Source organism: Stegastes partitus, unplaced genomic scaffold (genome assembly GCF_000690725.1).
Source record: "Stegastes partitus isolate 25-593 unplaced genomic scaffold, Stegastes_partitus-1.0.2 Scaffold674, whole genome shotgun sequence".
Classification (NCBI taxonomy): domain Eukaryota; kingdom Metazoa; phylum Chordata; class Actinopteri; family Pomacentridae; genus Stegastes; species Stegastes partitus.
In genome coordinates, this window is record NW_007578405.1 from 160240 (window position 1) to 179573 (window position 19334).

Consider the following 19334-nt stretch of genomic DNA (forward strand, 5'->3'; position numbering starts at 1 on the left):
TTTTGGTCTTTTGGTTATTTTTTTTTTTCAACTGTTCCTTTGTATCTGTTGAAGTAATTACATTTCTACAATTAAGAGGAACACGATTTTAAAAAGCCCACTTATGATAATTACACTCTCCTATTCCCCAGCACACATCAGCAGCTGCCTGAGATGTACAAGCCAATAATATGATCTACCCAGAAGACATGATTTATTCATTGAACTCGGCCTTTTTATAGTTTCTGCTCTTTACTTTTCAGATGGACACATGGGGGAATCTTTAAATGCCAGCGCTGTTCTGGTGCAGATAGAGGCAGTTTAAAAAAAAAAAAAAGAAGAAGAAGAAGAAATGACTAAATGTTCAAGGTCAAACATTTGCCAGGGTACCTACAGAGTGTAAAGGCTTTCCTCAAACCTGCTGTGAGGTTTTCTGAAAACGACACAGCCGGTAGCTCGGTCTGCTGAGAAAGACTGAGGGGATTTTTTATCATCTGCTGTTTGTCCTGGTGAGATGTAACTGAGAAAAAACTGGCCTGAAAGCAACACTAAACCGACCTAAAGTACTTGTGTTAAAAAATGTAAAACGTTATAGATGGTACATACCAGACTTCATTTACAATATAATTTATCTCTTTAATGAGACCAGTGATGGTCACGAAAAATGTTATTAAAAAGTATGCTTGGATCATTCAGTCAACATAAGATACAGTGTCTGTAATGGGACAGCAATTGATTTTTATGAAGGTTGTTGTGGTTTTACATACCATCATTAGCATGGTAATGAGCTGACCATACTATATGTCCTGTAGAAACACCATTATAGAATAAAAAATGTTGTTTTCTTATTATGTATTTCTGATTAAAATGCAGAAAATGCTGGCTTTATTCTAACAGCCTAACATAATATACAGTCTCGGTAATTTCTGTAATGGATAGTATCCAACTTTCATGAGGTTTGCAGTTTTTTTATACTTGACATATACTGTATGTTTGTTTTTTTTAATACAATTGCCACCGAAAAGTAGAAAATGCCTGTTTTCTTCTTTTTAGCTGCATTTACACCATTAAAAAGTATTTGTATTTATTTGTTTTTTTACAATAGCCCGTTTTTTCAAAAAAACGTGGTTAGATAATTTAACCGTTATCTTCATGAAAAATGTTGAGAAAGATATTTGTACTAACATAGTGTACAGTGTCTGTAATGGGGCAGCATTAGGTTTTTATGAGGCCTGCAGTGGTTTTATACACCATGAAGAGAATTAATTGGCCTGAACTCACTGACTAAATGTGAGGGAGAGTTTATGTTGCCTTCACATGCTCCTTGTAAAGTCCAGTGTCAAAGATTGGAGACATTTATGTTGTTTTATCTGATGAATCCACCCCTTTGTCTCTTCTTCAACCAAGCACACTCACAATCATGATTAACCTCAGCATGTTTTTGGACTGTGTGGGAGGAAGCTGGAGAACCCGGAGAGAACCCATGCTGCACGGGGAGAACATGCAAACTCCACGTAGAAGGATCCTGGGTGTCCTCACCAGGATGCCAACCGGCGACCTTCTTGCTATGAGGCAACGGTGCTAACCACCTTGCAGCCCTAGTACATGAGATCAGTTTGGAAATTTCATTAACCTGACTAGAAGTACAGCACTGAGCCTGCATAGATACGTCTCAATCAGTCTTGCACATCTGGACACTGCACTTTTACCCCATTCTTCTTTTCTAAACCGTTCAAACTCTGTCAGGTTACACAAGGACTGTAAGTGAACAGCCTTTTCAATTCTAGTCACAATATCTTAATTGGACTGAGGTCTGGGCTCTGACTCAGCCACTCCAGAACATTCACCTTGTTGTCTTTAAACCTTTTCTGTGTAGCTCTGACTNGTAGGTGTGAATGTGAGTGTGCTTGGTTGTCTGTCTCTAAGTGTAGCCCTGTGATAGACTGGTGACCTGTCCAGGGTGTCCCCTGCCTTTCACCCTAAGTCAGCTGGGATAGACTCCAGCCCCCCCCTAGTGAGGATTAAGCGGTGTATAGATGATGGATGGATGGATGGATGGATGGATGTTTTAGGACTGTGGGAGGAAACCGGTGACCTTCTTGCTGTGAGACAACGGTGCTAATCACCTTGCAGCCCTACTACCTGAGATGAGTTTGGACATTTCATTAACCTGACTAGAAGTACAGCACTGAGCCTGCATAGATAGATCTCAATCAGTCTTGCACATCTGAACACTGCAATTTTACCCCATTCTTCTTTTCTAAACTGCTCGAGCTCTGTCAGGTTACACAGAGAATGTAAGTGAAGAGCCTTTTCAAGTCCAGTCACAATTTCTTAATTGGACTGAGGTCTGGGCTCTGATTCAGCCACTCCAGAACATTCACCTTGTTGTCTTTAAACCTATTCTGTGTAGCTCTGACTGCATGCTTCAGGTCATTGTCCTCCTGGAAAACAAATCTTCTCATAGTTTTCTTGCAGACGACACAAGGTTGGCCTCAAGAAGTTTCCTATATTTTGCTGATTTGATTTTACCCTCTACCTCTACAAGTCTTCCAGGGCCTGCTGCTGAGAAGCATCCCCACATTATGATGCTGCCACCGCCATGCTTCACTGTGGGGATGGTGTGTCTGTGACAATGTGCAGTGCTTAGTGTTCACCAGACATAGCATCGAGTCTGATGGCCAAAAAGCTTACTTTTGCTCTCATCAGACCAAAGAACCTTCTTCCAGGTGACTTCAGAGTCTCCCACATCTTTTCATGAACTCTAGTCGAGATTTAACTTTTTCAACAGTATCTTTTCTGCTCTCCCATAAAGCTCAGACTGATGAAGAAGAGGCAACAGCTGCTTGATGCACAGTCTCTCCCATCTCAGCTGCAGAAGCTTGGAGCTCCTTTAGAGGAGTCACAGGTGTCTTGGTGGCCTCCCTCACTTGACTCTTTCTTGCACGATCACTTAGTCTTTGAGGACCTGCTCTCGGCAGATTTACACATGTCGTATTCCTTACATTTCTTAATGATGAATTTAACTGTACTTCAAGGGACATTCAGTGACTGGAAAATTTGCTTGTATCCATGTCCGGCCTTACGCTTTTGAATAACCTTTTCACAGAGTTGCTTGGAGCGTTTCTTTGTCCTTATGGAGTAGTTCTATCCAAGAGTGCTGATTCACAGTGTCTGGATCTTCCAGATATGGTGTCTTGATATTGCAATCACTTGAGACTTCATTCACTACACTCACGTGATCTCCATTTCACTAATTGTGTGACTTCAAGTACCAGTTGGTTGCACTTGTTTTGAAACTGGTGAGTCACGTCAAAGGGGGTGAATACTTACGCAATTGCTTATTTTAAATTTTATATTTTTAATTAACTGACTTTACTTTGTAGCAATATGTTTGCTGTCTGATATGAAAGAGTCATTTATTGTAAATTTTTTGTTCCAAATGCCAAATTTAATTGACCATGATGCACTGTTGAAAATCAATAAATAGTTGTGTTTAAATATAGTGACGTGCAGTTAGTTTGCACAAACTGCAGCAACGTTTGATGCTGTTAGGAAATGACTGATTTTCTGTGCATGACGTGCAGCTGCGGAGCTGCGATGCTGAAGTTCAGTGTTGTCCTTGAACGCAGCACCGCTGAAACCCCTCGTGATGGGAGGGAGGGAGGCAGAGGAGGGCTGCTATCAGATACTCGGGCATCTTCCGTGCAGATCCGCAGCAGAGCAGGACAGCATCGCTACTACCACTTCTTCCTCTTTCTCTTTATCTGTTGCCGTGAACCGGAGTCAAGCTGGAGCCGGCGGTCCACTGTCCGCCACCGGAGCAGCAGCAGTTCCAGTGGAGCGGCACCGAGCGGCAGCCTCCGCCCTGGACCGATGAGCTGGCTGAGATGTCCCGGCACATCTACACCCGACACGGGATAGGAGACGGGCTGCAGAAGCCAGTGTTTCAGGTAAGAGGATAAAAAAAAAAACTAAATCAGGAAAAAACTCAACTCTCTCTTTCTCTGGTGATGCACATTAAAACACATCCCATGCAAACCATATGAACACCACTGATGGGGAAGATAATGCGTCCCTGATGCATGTCAGCTGAAAACAACGATAAAGTCATTATCCTGCTCTGTGAAGAAGATGCATTTTTCATCATCTCTAACTAGTCCCTGAGGTGTCATTAGTCAAACCAGAGGCTCTGGTCCTGCAGACTGCTGAGAATTTGATTTATGCAAAAAAGAAAATGAAATTGGGTGCTCAATTATTAAGCATTTTCTGATGGAGCTGCACTCATGATGCATGAGGTGGCTCCAGTCACTTTTCCACACAAGAAAATTGACTTTTTTTTTTTTTGCCAGTGTGTCAATTTGCAATTATAGTTTTTTTTTCTTCTTCTTCTGTCACAGATGTTATTGTCTTGAAAGTATTGGGAATGCAAAAGCTGAATGAGTTGATTCATAGAAAATCAGTCGCTGCTTTGATTAAAGCATAATTAGAATTTCTACCTCGTTCCTGTGAGAAATTCCTGTTTGTCTTTGACAATCCATGCGATGTGCACGTGAACATACAGCTCCATGGCAACGGAACAAATTCAACCTGATCATGATAATTAAACACTTCAGACAGAGCAAATATGAAGAGCTTGAGCTGTGGCTGGTTTGCCAGTTGGATATCTTTAGGTTTTGGAGTGTTGATGAGACGACATGAGCAATTTAATAAGCTTAATCAACTGTGATTGCCTTTGACACAATCTTTGAACATTTTACAAACAGCTAAATAACTGACAATTTTTTGCTAATGAAGATAATTCATTCATTCATCCTGTATTCATCATGCATGTAAATGTATAACTGAGTAAGCTGCCCAAGAAAAAAAGAATTCTTCACCCACAGATTAGCTTCAGTTATGGCACAAGGCTTGTTGTACATTGTGGCGACACTTAAATCTTTTCTGATATAAGTTTTACTAGAACCTTTCCTGGAAATTAAGTGTCATGTACTTATTTGAGAACAGCTCGGCAAGAAAATTATCATCTATCTTGAGCATTTTTCTTTTATTCCAGCTTCTTAAATGTGAATATTTTATGGTTTCTTTGTTCCACAACTGAATATCTTTGAGCTGTGGACAAAACACAACATTTGAGGCTGTCATCCTGTGCTTTCGGAAACATTTTCCCTCATTTTATTACAGTTTCTTGACCTAACAACTAATCAATAAGTCGAGAAAATGATCAGCAGATTAATCAAGAACGAAAATCGTCATTATTCGCAGCCCTGATCCACTTTGCCCCAGATTCTCTCTCCAGAGTCACAGGACGCCACACATGCAGCGTTAGCAGAGCTGAGACGGGAAGCCATTTATCATATTTCACCCCTCCTCCTGCGTCTCAGGTGAGGCGTTACCTCAGCGCACCCCGAAATAGGTCGGCGGTGTTCATGCAAAAAACAATTCATTATGGATTTTTGTCTCAGAGGGCAGCAAACGATAGACTTGATGTAATCAGGTCATCACAGAGGACAGGAGACAGCTGGACGGAGCCGTGTCAACCCCAGGGGCCGAGATGTTGGTTTAAATGGGGCTGCCGAGAGGAAGGTGTCCTTGAGTTTGTGTAGGAGGAGAGGAACAGGGACAAACATAGGGAGGATGCAACACAAATACATACAGTGAAAGGGAGGATTTGAGTTGTGTGTTTGTTTTGGCCTCAGCAGGCGAACAGAGGGACGTACTCCAGACGCAGTCGACTGAAGAGGTCCGACGGCAGCACCACGTCCACCAGCTTCATCCTCAGACAGGTAGGACTGTTCATTTCAACAGCAGGAGTCAATACATCCAGTTCACTTTTGGACTCAAAGTTATATTTTTGAACGTAGCAAACGTAGTGTTACCATTCAGTGTCCAAATATTCTGCAGTAGCAATGCTTTGTGTGTTTTGTTGATGATGACGTCATCTTTTATAACAGGCTATGATTGATACCATTTGAGTTTTAATAATTCGAGAACAGTAAATTAGCCATTAACACAAACAGCCATTTTTGCTGTGTGGAAAATTCCATTTAGCAATCAAAGTACTGTTGCCAAAAAATGTACAATTTTTATAGTTTAGACATGAACTTGCTTTTTGTCAGACAAACTATATTCTGGTTTCAATAACTAGTCAGTCAATACTTCTGTATTGCAGTTTTTTTTTGGTCATTTAATGGCTGACATACATCAATACATATCAGCAATAAGGGAAATTTGGCTAATATCAGCAATATCAATTCTTTTGCTTGGGTTCTACTTAATAAAAGCTCCTAACAGAAATGACTTAAACCTGAGTTGTTTCAAGCGGCCAGCAGGGGGCGACTCCTCTGGTTGCACAAGAAAGACAAACTGGATAGAAGTGTTCAGGTGGGCACATGAGTAACAGAACAACTAGGCGTTTTCTATGTGATCCTCTGTGGTGAATTTTATGTCTGTGATGTTTTAGAGACGTAGCGAGAGAGCAGGAAAATAGTACTTGTTGTCCTTTCTAGGTTGACCAATCAGGTTTAGCCAGTTTGAGACCTGCAAAACATATTGTGCAGGGCCACTCAGAAGTAGAGACATTTTTCTTGCTGGAACACAACCATAGAACATTTTATATAGGGGTGGCTCTTGCAGTTCTTGCATCCTCAAAGGTCCTAAAAGTTTCCAGCAGACAACTGCCGCATGAGAATAAGACTGTACATCTCACTTGATTTATTCCCTCAGTAAATGTTTTCCAAATGAGTTTGTGGTCTCAGTCGCTAGTTTAAGGTCTCCTTCAATGCAGCATGATGTTCATTTAGTAAATCATGGCCTCATTTAGAGGAAAATAGGTTATAAAACAGGATATATTTTAGGGTGTGGCCACCTTGTGACTGACTAGTGTCGCTGGGTTTAAAGTCAGATCTGCCTCACATCACGCCCAGTTTAAAAAAATGAAAACAAGATGGCAGTGGCCAAAATGTCAAAAATCAAGGTGATAGTCTGCAAACCAATGGATGACGTCATGTTTTCTGTATCCAGTCCATGTCTAATGTCTGGCTTATGCTGATGAAAGCTTTGGTTTGTGGAGCCGAGTCCGATAAGCAGGATGTGCAGTATCTTGAATGGGCATCACGCTGATTTAAAACCTTTCTGATGGAGGTAACAACATGGCACCAGAGGCACAGGACTAACTCCCCTCATTCAATATCTGCCCTGATAGAATCTGCCAGTGCCGCCTGAAAACAAAACAAAACAAATTCAGTCATAAGTAGCTCTACAACTGTGAAGCCAACATGAACAACCTTGGATTCTGTGGATAAGAGACACTTCTGAAATACATTCAGTGTCCTCTCCATCCCCATCAGCAGACCAGAGTGAGACTGTAACGGGCTCAATCTAAAATTTACATTACAATGTGAATAACAGTGATGTTATTGAACCTTTACTAAAAGTTCTAATGGAATCTGATGCAACAGAAGTGAGGCACAGTAAACACTACATCATTTTTAATTATATTTGTACCAGACACTTGCTAAAAATGGTGACAGGTTGTGTTTTTAATGCCAGGTACTGTCTGGTACATCGGTGCAGGGAGCTCCAGGGTGGAAGGAATTAAGAAGCTGTAAAATATCCCGAGCTGCATTTTTCTGGCAGCAGGAAGCAACTTTTGCACATGAATCTCTGTGCAAAGTCCTCCTAAATACATCAGGTTATTACTCTGTGAGAGCTTGTAATGAGCTGCATACATTAGACTAATGCTCGACGTGAATCCCTGCACTGACAGTGAGTGACGGAGCACATGTGGGGATTTATTGTTTGAAGAAATGCTGGAAATCTTTATTTTTATTTTTGAGAGACTCGACAAAGTGAGCGCTGCACCGCTGCTGCTTTCTGACCTCAATCCTTCATTTCAACTTTCAGTTCGACTCAGAAAAGTCAGCCGCTAATGTCAAGTGAAAAGCGAACAAAGGCGTCGTGACATCCAATGACATGTAGCCGAGAACGGAAGCTTTTTTGGCCTCTGCTGTAGTTTAGCGAATCAATGAATGGCCTTGATTTGTATCAGCCGGGGAGTTTAGCTCGCCGAGGCGCTCATGAGGCGTCTAGCGGCCATGTATAATTCATAGAGGCGGTGTTTGGCAGGACTGTTTGAACGCCGCCTCCTTTATATATGCCACTGTAAAACAAATTCAAATCGCTTCCCTGTATTAAGTCCCTTCTGTAATTCATAACGCAGAAGGGACTTAACATGGACTTTGACATCCCGCTAACAAGTTACCAAGGGAACTGAGGCTGCAGAGGCCATTCAGCGACACAAGGACAGTTTGTCATTGGTTACCTTTGTCCTAGACGCCCCCTCTCTTTCCTTTTCACTGCCTACTTCACGCTTCTCCGTACCTGACCTCAGACTACTCCATCATGTTGTAACGCCTCTCTTTGGAGATACAGTAAATCAGAACAAATCAGGTTAGAGACTTTTTTCTCTGCTAACAAAAGCACATGACAGCTTGTCAAATCTAATAGCCAGATGTGATTTATGAAGGTGCCATCGCTCTTGTCTGTGTTTCCCGTCGCATGTAGGTCAGTTTGCACATGCAAGATCCAGACGGAGGGTCGCAGAAACCTTTTGAGATCAATTTTCGGTTTAATTTGCTGCTTCTTTCAGCTGATTCTTCTCAGCGGGCTCGGCAGACAGACGGATGCTCATACACAGCACACCCCTTTGTATTTTAATTACACTGAATGCACTCTATGTTCCGAGCGTCGACTGTTAATTATTGCTGTATGAAATCAGCACGGAGTAATTATGTGGCTCGCAGGAATGAGGAAAAAAAACGAGATGTAACACGCTATTATCGGAAGAAACGGCAGATTAAAAAGAAGGAGAAACAACAACAAAAAAAAAGTAATGCAGAAGGACGGAGGAATAAAGTAAAAGCTCTTGCCCACTCCTTTTTCCTTATTAGACGCTTACAGATTTCTGTAACACCCCCGCTGTGATTTGTGTCATCCCCGGTGTGATCGTCATCAGGTGAGAAGAGGAGCAGTGGGCTCTCTTTGATTCCCTCATGTATCCATAGTAACAGCCGCCCTTCAACAACAGGGGTCAAGCCCGGAAGGTTGATTAGCAGGAAACTACACCTCCTCCTCCTTCTCCTTTTCAGATGAGTTTTTTTTTTTTACAGAATACACTCAAAAGAAAGAAGAGAAAGCTCAGACGGAAGCAGAAACTTATGGAGTTATACAATTTATATCCACCAGTTTAGCTTTTGCAGATCATCTGTCATCTTTTACACACATTTTTGACTGAAATATCAGGTCTCCATCCCCGTTCTGTGCTCTCTAAAATCTTGACTGCAGGGTTACTAATATTGATTTGCCCTTTCGACTCCCGAATGAGGAATTTGTTGTGTTGTGAGCCCCCTTTCAACCCCTAAAAACTTCCAATCTCAGCCGTTTATCTGTGATTTTAAATCTAAAAGCAACACAAATTAAAACTATATTTTTTTTCCCATCAGGACTGTGTAGGTGAGGTTTCATGAGATGTGACTGACTGTTCTGGCAGCAGCGTAAGCAAACAGCAAACCCAACTGTCATCAGATTGTGATTTAAATATTGGTCCATTTCGCACCAGACAAAAAAAAAAAAATACTGAAATTCTCCTTCTGTGAAATAAGCAAAACTGTTTACTTTGGTGGAGAATAGTGTGTTTGTGTCCAAGCCCACCACTCCTACAGAAGCAGATTGAAAAAAATATGTTGTGTAAATGGAGTTTTGCAGAGGGGGAATTCACTCCAGATTGGCTCTAAGTATTAAGGTTAAAAGAGGATGAGAGTGGCAACTTGTCAGACTTTTGAATGACCTCTCACAGATCCACTGAAGGGAAAAGAAAGTAAAAAAAAAAAACAAAGAGAAAAAAAGCGAAAATGACTTTAATTGCTTTAAAATGCCAGCGTGGTCCCTATATTCGACTGATTTCTCTATAAAAGGACATTATATTCCAGGAGAGGAGTCTGAGTCACAGCGTGAGATGCTAAACAGATCCGTTACAGAGGGAGGTGCTGGTAGAAAACTGATTCTCCCAGATGGTGCTCTGAACATCTACACGCACTGCTCGAACGGACAGATGTTTCTCTGCGTGGTCGGCGATCAGTTTTCAGAAGCCAACCTTTGAGCTCCACGATAAGAGGATGCAAAATGTCGGCAGATGTTTGCCCGGGAATAATCCAGAGCTGCAGCGCTAAAACAGACACCAGAGAACCTTTTGCTCAGTGCCACGTTCTCCAATACCTGTGTTTGTTGATTTAGTGAGATGATATGCAATGCTTTCTTTTGTGTGTGTGCATGTGACTCACATATTCTGTATCAGACTGTTGGCTGAACTCATCTCGATGCATCTGCAAGATGAAATGAAGCCTCCTACAAGCTGTGGGTGGCAGTATATCAATATTTAAAGTTGGAAAATGGTGGGAATTTTTGAAAGTGATCACATTTACTTTGTGCAAAGGTTCTGTGGGCCTCATCTGCCACCTGGTTTAATTAGTTTTCTAATCCTCCCTGTGCACGTAGATGCAGTTATGAGAACAACTCTGCTTATATCATAGCCGCTTGTTTATTCTATGTGTTGTAATAATAATAACTTTATTTATATAGCACACAGTTTACAAAGCGCTTTAGAAACTGGGCAAAAAATAAAAGGATGCTGAGGAAGACCATTGAACAATACAAGGCCGGTCAAAGACCAGGGAGGCAAAAGTGTAGAAATAGAGTTAAACATGGTAAAAATATTTTCACAATGAATCAATACAAGAAGATCAGATAAAATAATAGAATGCCACATTCAAGTGAAGGAAATAGCAAGTGGAATAAAAGAACATAGCAGGTACAACCATGAACAGAATGATAAAATAATAATAGCAGTAGTCAAATAAATGAAATAAATGCAGAAACAAGTAAATTAATAAAGGACAAAGGAGGATAAAATCCATCCATTATCTAATCCTCACTAAGGTCGTGGGGGGCTGGAGTCTATCCCAGCTGACTCAGGGTGAAGGCAGCGGACACCCTGGACAACCAAGCACACTCACATTCACACCTACAGACAATTTAGAATCACCAGTTAACCTCAACATGTTTTTTTTTGGACCCTGGGAGGAAGAACCTGGAGAACCCGGAGAGAACCCACGCTGCACAGGGAGAACATGCAAACTCCACGCAGAAAGATCCTGGGTGTTCTCACGAGGATGCGAACCGGTGACCTTCTAGCTGCGAGGCAACAGTGCTAAAAAATAAAAGATAAAAATCAAACAGACAATTAAAAAGAGACAATAAAAATAATAAGAAGATATAGTATATAAAGAGCCTAACAGAGCATCCTGTGGAGTTTTTGATCACTATGTACTTATGTAGTTGAATAAATAATGAGAATAACAATAAGGATAATTTAATACTTCCACTGACTACACAGGGTGGTGACATTTGTTGGAGATGTTAGACTTCATATAATTTACTTAAAGGCTTGTCAAATTTAGCTGTCACAGTTTTGGCATTCATTCATTCTAATAGTTCCCTCCTTCCACCAACCAGAGGTCTTCCTGCCTGCCACGCCCACCTCACCTGCTCCCACTTCACCAATCAGCTCACCTGCTCCTACTTCCCTAAATCCTGCAGCAGGATATAACCCACTGGTCAGCTGGATGGTTTGGCCTGGTGTTCTTTGTGTCTTTGTGTTCCAGCATTCTCAGTTGTACTTTGGGTAGTTTTGTACCTGAACCTTGCATTTTGACTAAGGCCACGTTTACACATAGCCGGGTATTTACAAAAACAGATCTATGTTTTCAAAAATAACGTTGTTCACACCAGATCGTTTTAAAAAAAAACCTTTGTTTACACAAACCTGCATAAACACGTTGTTAAGAGCTGCTATGAGCATGCCCAATCTAAAGGGGGCAGTGTAACAAGAAGCATAAAGCCATGCTAGCCAATCAGAATCCTGGAAAAAATACAACGATGAATGGCACAAACTACTTTCTGTTACTTCAATGATAATGGAGTGAGGGTCAATTGTTTGGACCGACAGAGAAGTGGAACTACTCCTATATGTGGTGTTAGAGGACAAAACAAGTAAAATACTTGAAAATGTTGACTTTCTGTCACAGTAGCCAAACTGTAAACACATATGACACTGATGAGTTTTTCCAAATCGCCATTTTGCCTTTAATTTTCAGATATGATCACTTTTGATGACTTGTAGCTCCGTTTAGGTGTAAACCAAAGACCCAAACGCACTGAAATATCACTGTTGTTGCTATGTGTAAATGGGGCCTCATTTTGCACTACGAAGCAGGTTCAACATACTCAGGATTTCTTTTTGTTATCTGGTTTTACTAAACACAACAACCACAGTCGGGATAAGTGTTCTGACAAAGCTGGTTACCACCTTGATAAGTCAAAGCAGTGAGTCTGGCCCTGAGTGTGTTCACATGAAGGAGGCAGAACTGGCATCAGATGACCAAACATGAACAGATCTACCAGCATCACAGTGACATGTTTTACAAATGAAGTTCAAAGTATAGCATTAGTGAAATATGAATGCTTTAAACACACAATGCAAACTAACAGTAAAGCAGCAGCAGCCAAACCAGAGGGAAAGCTGCAAGAAAAAAAACCTGCAGACGATGTAAATGTTAACAGGCTTGTCAGTATCACTACCAAGTATTCGGGTACAAGTTGACTGACTATTGCTACAAGTCTATATTCTTTTTTTATTTAACTTTTTTGGCCTGTTGACTTTATTGAACGGTGCAAAGGAAGACAGTGAAGTAGGGTGGACAGTGGCGAAAATGGCCGTGGGCCAGATTTGAACCCATGGCCGCTGCATTGGGGACTATTTACTATTTACGGGCCACCCTTCTCAACCTGATGAGCTACAGGAGTGCTCTACAAATCTATAAATACAGTGCTGCCCACTTAATGTCATACTGCTTTACAGAGTCCCGTTAATAATCATAAAATATCGAAGTCCTGAATCATTTCCTATATAACCTATAGTAAAACAGCCGGTTGATTGTCATAGAATAATTTCATAATCCCGGTTTTTATCATAACGAAATTCTCCAAAATTGATTCCAGGCATAACTTTTGCTCGTTTAAAATGACGGTCGACCAATCGTTATGGCTCACGGGCCGAGCGTCAGTCATGCGTGGCAGATTATGACACGCCAATCAGCCGCGGAGGGCAACGTGTTTGTTTGTTTGTCAGTTAACTGCTCACCTGAGATCTGATCACTGAGTTATTCACACTGTTTGACATTAATTAGGGCACATCAAAGAGAATCGCATGTCGTCACTCAGAACTGAACTGCTCAGCTAGTTAATCATGATAAGTTAATCCTCTGTATACCTTCTGATTAAAGGAAATAACCTTTATTGATGGGATGGCTTTTCGTCCCGACAAAGGTGAAATTTCACTGAAGTAAAACCATAAAGCTCCATTTTCATAATCTTCAAAGAAACTGTCCCTTTGATCTTGTCAAAACATTCCCATTTTGGCTTTAGGTATAAACCCCAGTCTTTTGTCACACAGACACAATTTTCTCAGTGCTCTATCATTGCGGACACATTGATACGCTAATCTTAAAGCCTGCTTAATGGAATATCTCGGATATTGTCATAAATCCATCCTGGACCAAGGGTATGATAATAAACGGGCAACAGAGACCGGTTTAGTTTTATTCTGTCAGCTGCTTGCTGATGTTAAACTGTCTTGAAACAAGTAAAGAACATATACAAAAACACCATGCAAAACGATAAGTAGATTTACTCTTATACTGAATCTTATAGGGTCAACAATAGGCTCTAAGGATTTAGTGTTGTAATCACTTTCTGTTTTAGGATTATATTGCTGAACAAAGACATATAGGACAATGAGGTGGCTTTGAAATCACTTGCAGCTCTAAAAATCTCTTATCGGTCTGCCGACTAAGCTTCGTGGATTCTTCAAGAAATGCTGATGATATTTTCCAAGAGATCTCATTGGTGGGTCGATTGGTGTTTTAGTATGTGTTGATCTGTTGTCTGGAATCTCCTCCAGAACAGGTCTTGTGTTCAGCATTAGGTTGCCATGATAAGGAATGAACCCCACTCAGCCCTGAAAACCCAGAGTTAAACCTGAAGTTATCCCGCTAACTTCAAATCCTGCTCCAGGACTCCAGTGCAGGACTTGGCTCTCTGTGTTTATGCAACGTTTTGCCATTTTGGTATGCATGAAGCTCGCTTTTCACCTTTGCAACCCGTCTTTCTTTTGGGCGCTTGAGTCCTCTTTTCTAAAGTCTGACCATAGCAGCCAAAGTTCAGTCAACGTCTTCCAAAACAGAACAATAGACGAGAACTTATTGAAACCGATCTCCCCTGATAACATTGATGTAAACATTAATAAAGATTTGATATAACCAAATCAAGCAATTTCTGCCTGTTAAAGTTTAAAAGTAAATCTTTTGTTGCATTGTTATTGTGCAGAAATTCATCAGAAAGCCAGGAGAAATGGTGGTTTTGGATTTGAACGCATTTATTTTGAGATAGCTGTTGGTTTCCCGACAAGAGTTATTGAGGTAGGATCAGAAATCTGCCACAACCTTAAAACCACCTGCCTCATTTTGTGAAGGTCCCCCTAGTGCCATGGGGCATTGGACAAGGGACCTCTGGGTGTGTCCTGTGATGTCTAAAATGAGATTTTTGCAATGAATCCTTCGGTTCCTGTGAGTTGTGCTGTGGTCTTTCTGAATCGGATTTGCTCTGGCACATCCCGCGGAGTAGATTTTCTGGGTTTGGAGGCTGAGTCAGCACCGTGGAGTCTTTGTTTTGTTCCTGGAGCCGGTTCTGAGCAGTTTTTGAGGTGTGGTGGGGCTCATTGTCTGACTGAAAGAGGCAGATCAGGGAGTGCAGTCGCCATAGCGGGGTGTGTTTTGTGTGGAACAACGTTTTAGGCAGGCGGTAGAATCCAAATGAATGTCTGTTGCGTTTTCTCAACATGATCAGCGTTACTCCCTTGAGCTGCCAGAGGTTTTAACGTTGTGGCTGATTGGCATTTTGTTAGAACAACACAATAGCGTGTCCTTCTGAGGAACCTTGTTTGCAATGTAAATTACAGACTGAATGTTGCACAGTAATGAATTCTGGAGGACTGTTAAGTGCTTCAATGGTCTCAGCCTCAGATGACCTTTTAGTCACAACGGAAATGCAGCAGTGAACTAAAGACCTCGTCACTGTCTCTCTCTTTTTTTTTTAAAAAGGAGTCTGAATTAAAGACTTAGCCCACATTCCCATCCAGGGTCAGTTTAAGTTTAACTCCCCGCTGTCTTGAAATGTAAATCTGGAACTTCTCTCTCTGGGATGGCAGAACCTACAATACCACCCCATAAACTTAATTTGATTTAAATTTCTGAATCACAATACATCAGAGACACATAATTTTTCAGCCTGCAGCCTGCAAAGTGATAAGGAGAGGACTTCACACTGCTAATCCTCCTTATGTAGGTCACATGGCTCAACTCAGTGGCCGTTAATTCGTGAATTACTTGGTGGGGTTTTGGATGCTGCTGTCATAGCTCACTGCTGGTAGCACACATGAGTCTCTTGGGTAAATCTGTAACCCCTGGAGACCAGCTAACAAATTACTCACGAACAGTACACTTATGGAGGAAAACAACAGTTAGTTTCGGGTTTCTGTTTGGTTTAGGCCTGCTTTTGTTGGTGAATCCCAGGTTTAAGTCCTAAAAGTGTAAATTTCAGGATGCAGATAAGGATTTATTTTATTTTATTTTTTATCTATGACTGGATTACATTAAGGTTCCAGTTATTACCTGCAGTGCAGTTTGTGTCTTGGCTCCAGATATTTGCTTCGTCGTCTCTCTCTTTCTGGCATTGTATAATAAAGACACAAAATGCCTGGATAATATTGAAAGTAAATTTTAAAAAATGGGAAAATTTTCTTTAACAGTCTCTAAACTGCTTATTTTGTCCAACAATACATCTAAAATGCAAATATATTCAATTTACAATGTTAGAAAAGCAGCACATTTTCACATTTAAAGACACTTGAAGTCAAGGATGTTATTTTTATTTGATTTTTTTTATTATTAAATGAGTCATCAAGTTTCAAAAGTGCTGATGAATTATCTGTTATCAATGATGTAGTAAATTAATCACTTATTTAAGCACTACTTCTGGAAATTGGTTAACCCTGGATTGCTCTGACCTTAAAGGTACCTACTACACTCTAAACTCTAAACACAATCCTACCAACAGACCCAGATGTAACTCTAAACCTGATTCAGATAGCAGGTCTTTATTTTGGGCTCTTTTTGTGCTTTTATTAAGGGGGAGATGGGAAATACAGGGGAAGAAGCAGGGGAGGAATGTTCCTGGGGTTTGCTCTTCAGGGCGTTGACTTCTCTGTGCTATACACCCCAACCACTCTGATGTCAGATTTCCACAACTAAAGTGTTCTAACTGCAGCCTTTAAATGATGCTTTCTGAATCATAAAACTCACCTGCGCTCCACTGTGCCCTGCTGCCTGCTCAAGATCAGACTAAAAGCACATTTATCCTGTTCCGGTTCCCTGAGCTCTGAGCTGAATCTATGTTGAACCAAGTGCTCTGTTGTGTATTTAGTTCGGTGTGATGGTTGTGATTGTGCTATAAATAATTCCAGCACTATAGCTATGTGGTGATGATCCTGCCAAACTGTCAGCAGAATCCCTCTCCGCCTCCAAAAATCTCCTAAATACCTCCTGAGCAAGTCCCGACTCACCTTCTGTGCTCTTCCTCTTTAGCTCTTCATCCTTCTTTATCTCTTCCCCCCCCAAAAAATCCCTGATGTATGATTTCATGCACCTGCAGCCTGAATGAAACAGATTGCGGTACTTTATTCTTAAAGGCTTCTCTGTGATCCACTGTTACTCAGTTTTATAGGGCAGACCGGGCTGCTGGAAGCTGCTGAACAGACTAAATGCATACTGGAGGTCAGTATCTGAGTAAATGATGAACTAACACTCAGCTCCGTGATGTGTCACCTCTGTTTCTTCAACAGGCAATCTGCTATATAATGATGTAACCATCGGGCGGTTTAAAAATTGCTCCTTAAGTGGAAGGAAAAAAAGAAAACTGTGGCGGGTTTAATGAAGATGCATCATCCGATAACAGCAGGAGCAGCTTCTGTCTCACAGTTTTCCAGGAGAGGGTGCTGTTGCTCTATTTGTTTTTTGCAACAAATCAGACTCGATTTCGCTTAAATTGGATCTTAGAAGGAACAAAATAGAGGTTCAGTTCATGTAATTTTTGTGTGTATGTTTAACAGAAATAATATTTTTTCACGTCTTTTGTGCAGAAAAGATGCACAGCCAAAGTAATAGTAACAGAAACATGCGATAACACTGAAATAGTTCAGCTTTTTTGCATGTATTTAACCTACATTTCTTTACTCATTTACTATGTTTGACTGCCCAATCCATACGTCTGAATGAAATCAAAAATCTGTATCTCTCATGTAAGAATATCAAACTCATGATATTTAATATAATCAGTTTTGCAGGAGAACCGATCACAAGAAAAACTTTCTCCAGAATGCGTTAAATGTCACAATGCAGAGTTTTTTAGTTTTAGATTAGTGCTCGTAAAACAGCAGCAGCTCTACCGTTCCTCCATCCTTCTGTGATTGCATTTACCAGATGCGCTCCATAAAAGGTGTCAAACCTTATACTTTCACAGCTCTTCTCGATCGATTTCCTGCGTGATCAGTTTTCCCCCGTTGCGGACATTTATGGATTGACTTTATGGCCCCAGTGTGTTCATGAAGCTGTGGAGACATGAGCACTTGTTGTAACAGCGCGGCAGCTCGATACCGACCCCGGCCTGCCTCCTGTTTAAAGTATCATCACTCAGCTGTTCACCTTTGCTGCGGTTGTGCGCGCGTAAATTAAATGTCAGTCTTTGCAAATGGGTGTTTAGTGTAAGAGATTACCTCACACTCACATCCACGCACAGAATCCACACAGCCTGCTGGTTAATGATGCTCTCAGGCTGCAGACACCCCCACCTCCCTCCCGCTCCCTCCCGCTCTCTCTCTCTCTCTCTCTCTCTCTCTCTCTCTCTCTCTCTCTCTCCTCTTCTTCCTTATTCACAGCCAGCCAGGCTGACTGGAGCCTCCCCCGGCCAATCGGCAGCCTGCATCCCACCTCTGTCATCAGCCAGTGCTGGAGAAAGGGATTGGCTCGTGCGCTCTGAGCTTGGAAGGCAGATGAAATGCCAGGTCTGCTCTGCCTCTGGGGATAGCCAGGCTGCCTTATAATGGGAACCAACACTCGCTCGACTTGTGGGCAATAACATCCAAATCAGCATCAGGAAAACACTGGGGGTTCCATCTGGTTTTTTTTTTTGTTATTTTTTTTTGTTATTTTTTTAAATTATTATTCAAATCTGTTGCTCTGGTGCGGTTTGGGTTCTTTGTGGTCTACCTTCATGTGGAGACTGGTGGTGGGCTCTGTCACTCCCCTGTCCTCCTCATCCTCCATCCTCCCTGGAACAGGTTGATCATTTTCTGCCCCGAAGAGCTGCTTTTTGGAACCTCACTCCTCCATGTACGATAACTTGTACCTGCATGGATTCGAAGACTCGGAGGCGGTGAGTTGGAGGGGCGTCTGACACTTGTGAACCGTGCGATTGTGTGTGTCGTGTCGTGGCTTGCTCGATCCCCCCCCCTACACAAACACCCACGGAATACGCCGAGACTCGAGTGGGCTGCACTCTTCTCGGGGGAGTTACGAGAGGCTGGGGGAAGGGTGTGCACAAGTGTGTGTGTGTGTGTGTGTGTGTGTGTGAGTGTGTGTCTTGAGGCTCCTCAATCAGCCAACTGTGCAGGTTTTCTCACCGATGCTGTCAGCCAGATGACTGTTTCTCCTCCTGTCTGGGCTGAGTGTCTGCAGAAGTATTTCTCTCCCGTCTGAGTGTTCATGCTGCTCAGCTCTGTTTGTGAGCATCGTATGTATCCGTACGATTCCCAGCATCCTTATCTCCTGCCTCTCCCTTTATCACATCCCACTGAACACCATCAATACTAAAAAGACCCAACAATTAAAATCATTATCATCCACCACGGCCATCTGTATGATGTGCTGTTGCATCCTACTATTACATCCGCCTTTTCACACAAGACAAGGAGAAAAACATTCCCTTGTCGTTAAGTTTGATTTTCCATCTCTACCACATGCAGGTGCCGGCACACACAGATTGCGATCCGGAGAAGCTAACATTAATATTGATGGAGAGAACGAACATTGGTGGGATGAAAATGTGTCGAAGCAGCAGAAAAATGC

General features: G+C 41.7%; 1 protein-coding gene across 1 annotated transcript in view; it reads left to right on the top strand.

Annotated features, from left to right (window-relative positions):
* The first annotated feature begins 3869 nt into the window (after window positions 1–3869).
* Window positions 3870–19334, top strand: part of cacnb4a (calcium channel, voltage-dependent, beta 4a subunit) — a 46790-nt gene continuing 31325 nt past the window's right edge. The window contains exons 1-2 of the mRNA XM_008290452.1: window positions 3870–3932; window positions 5682–5765. Coding sequence (XP_008288674.1) covers window positions 3870–3932; window positions 5682–5765 — 147 coding nt within the window. The remainder of the gene's footprint in view (window positions 3933–5681; window positions 5766–19334) is intronic.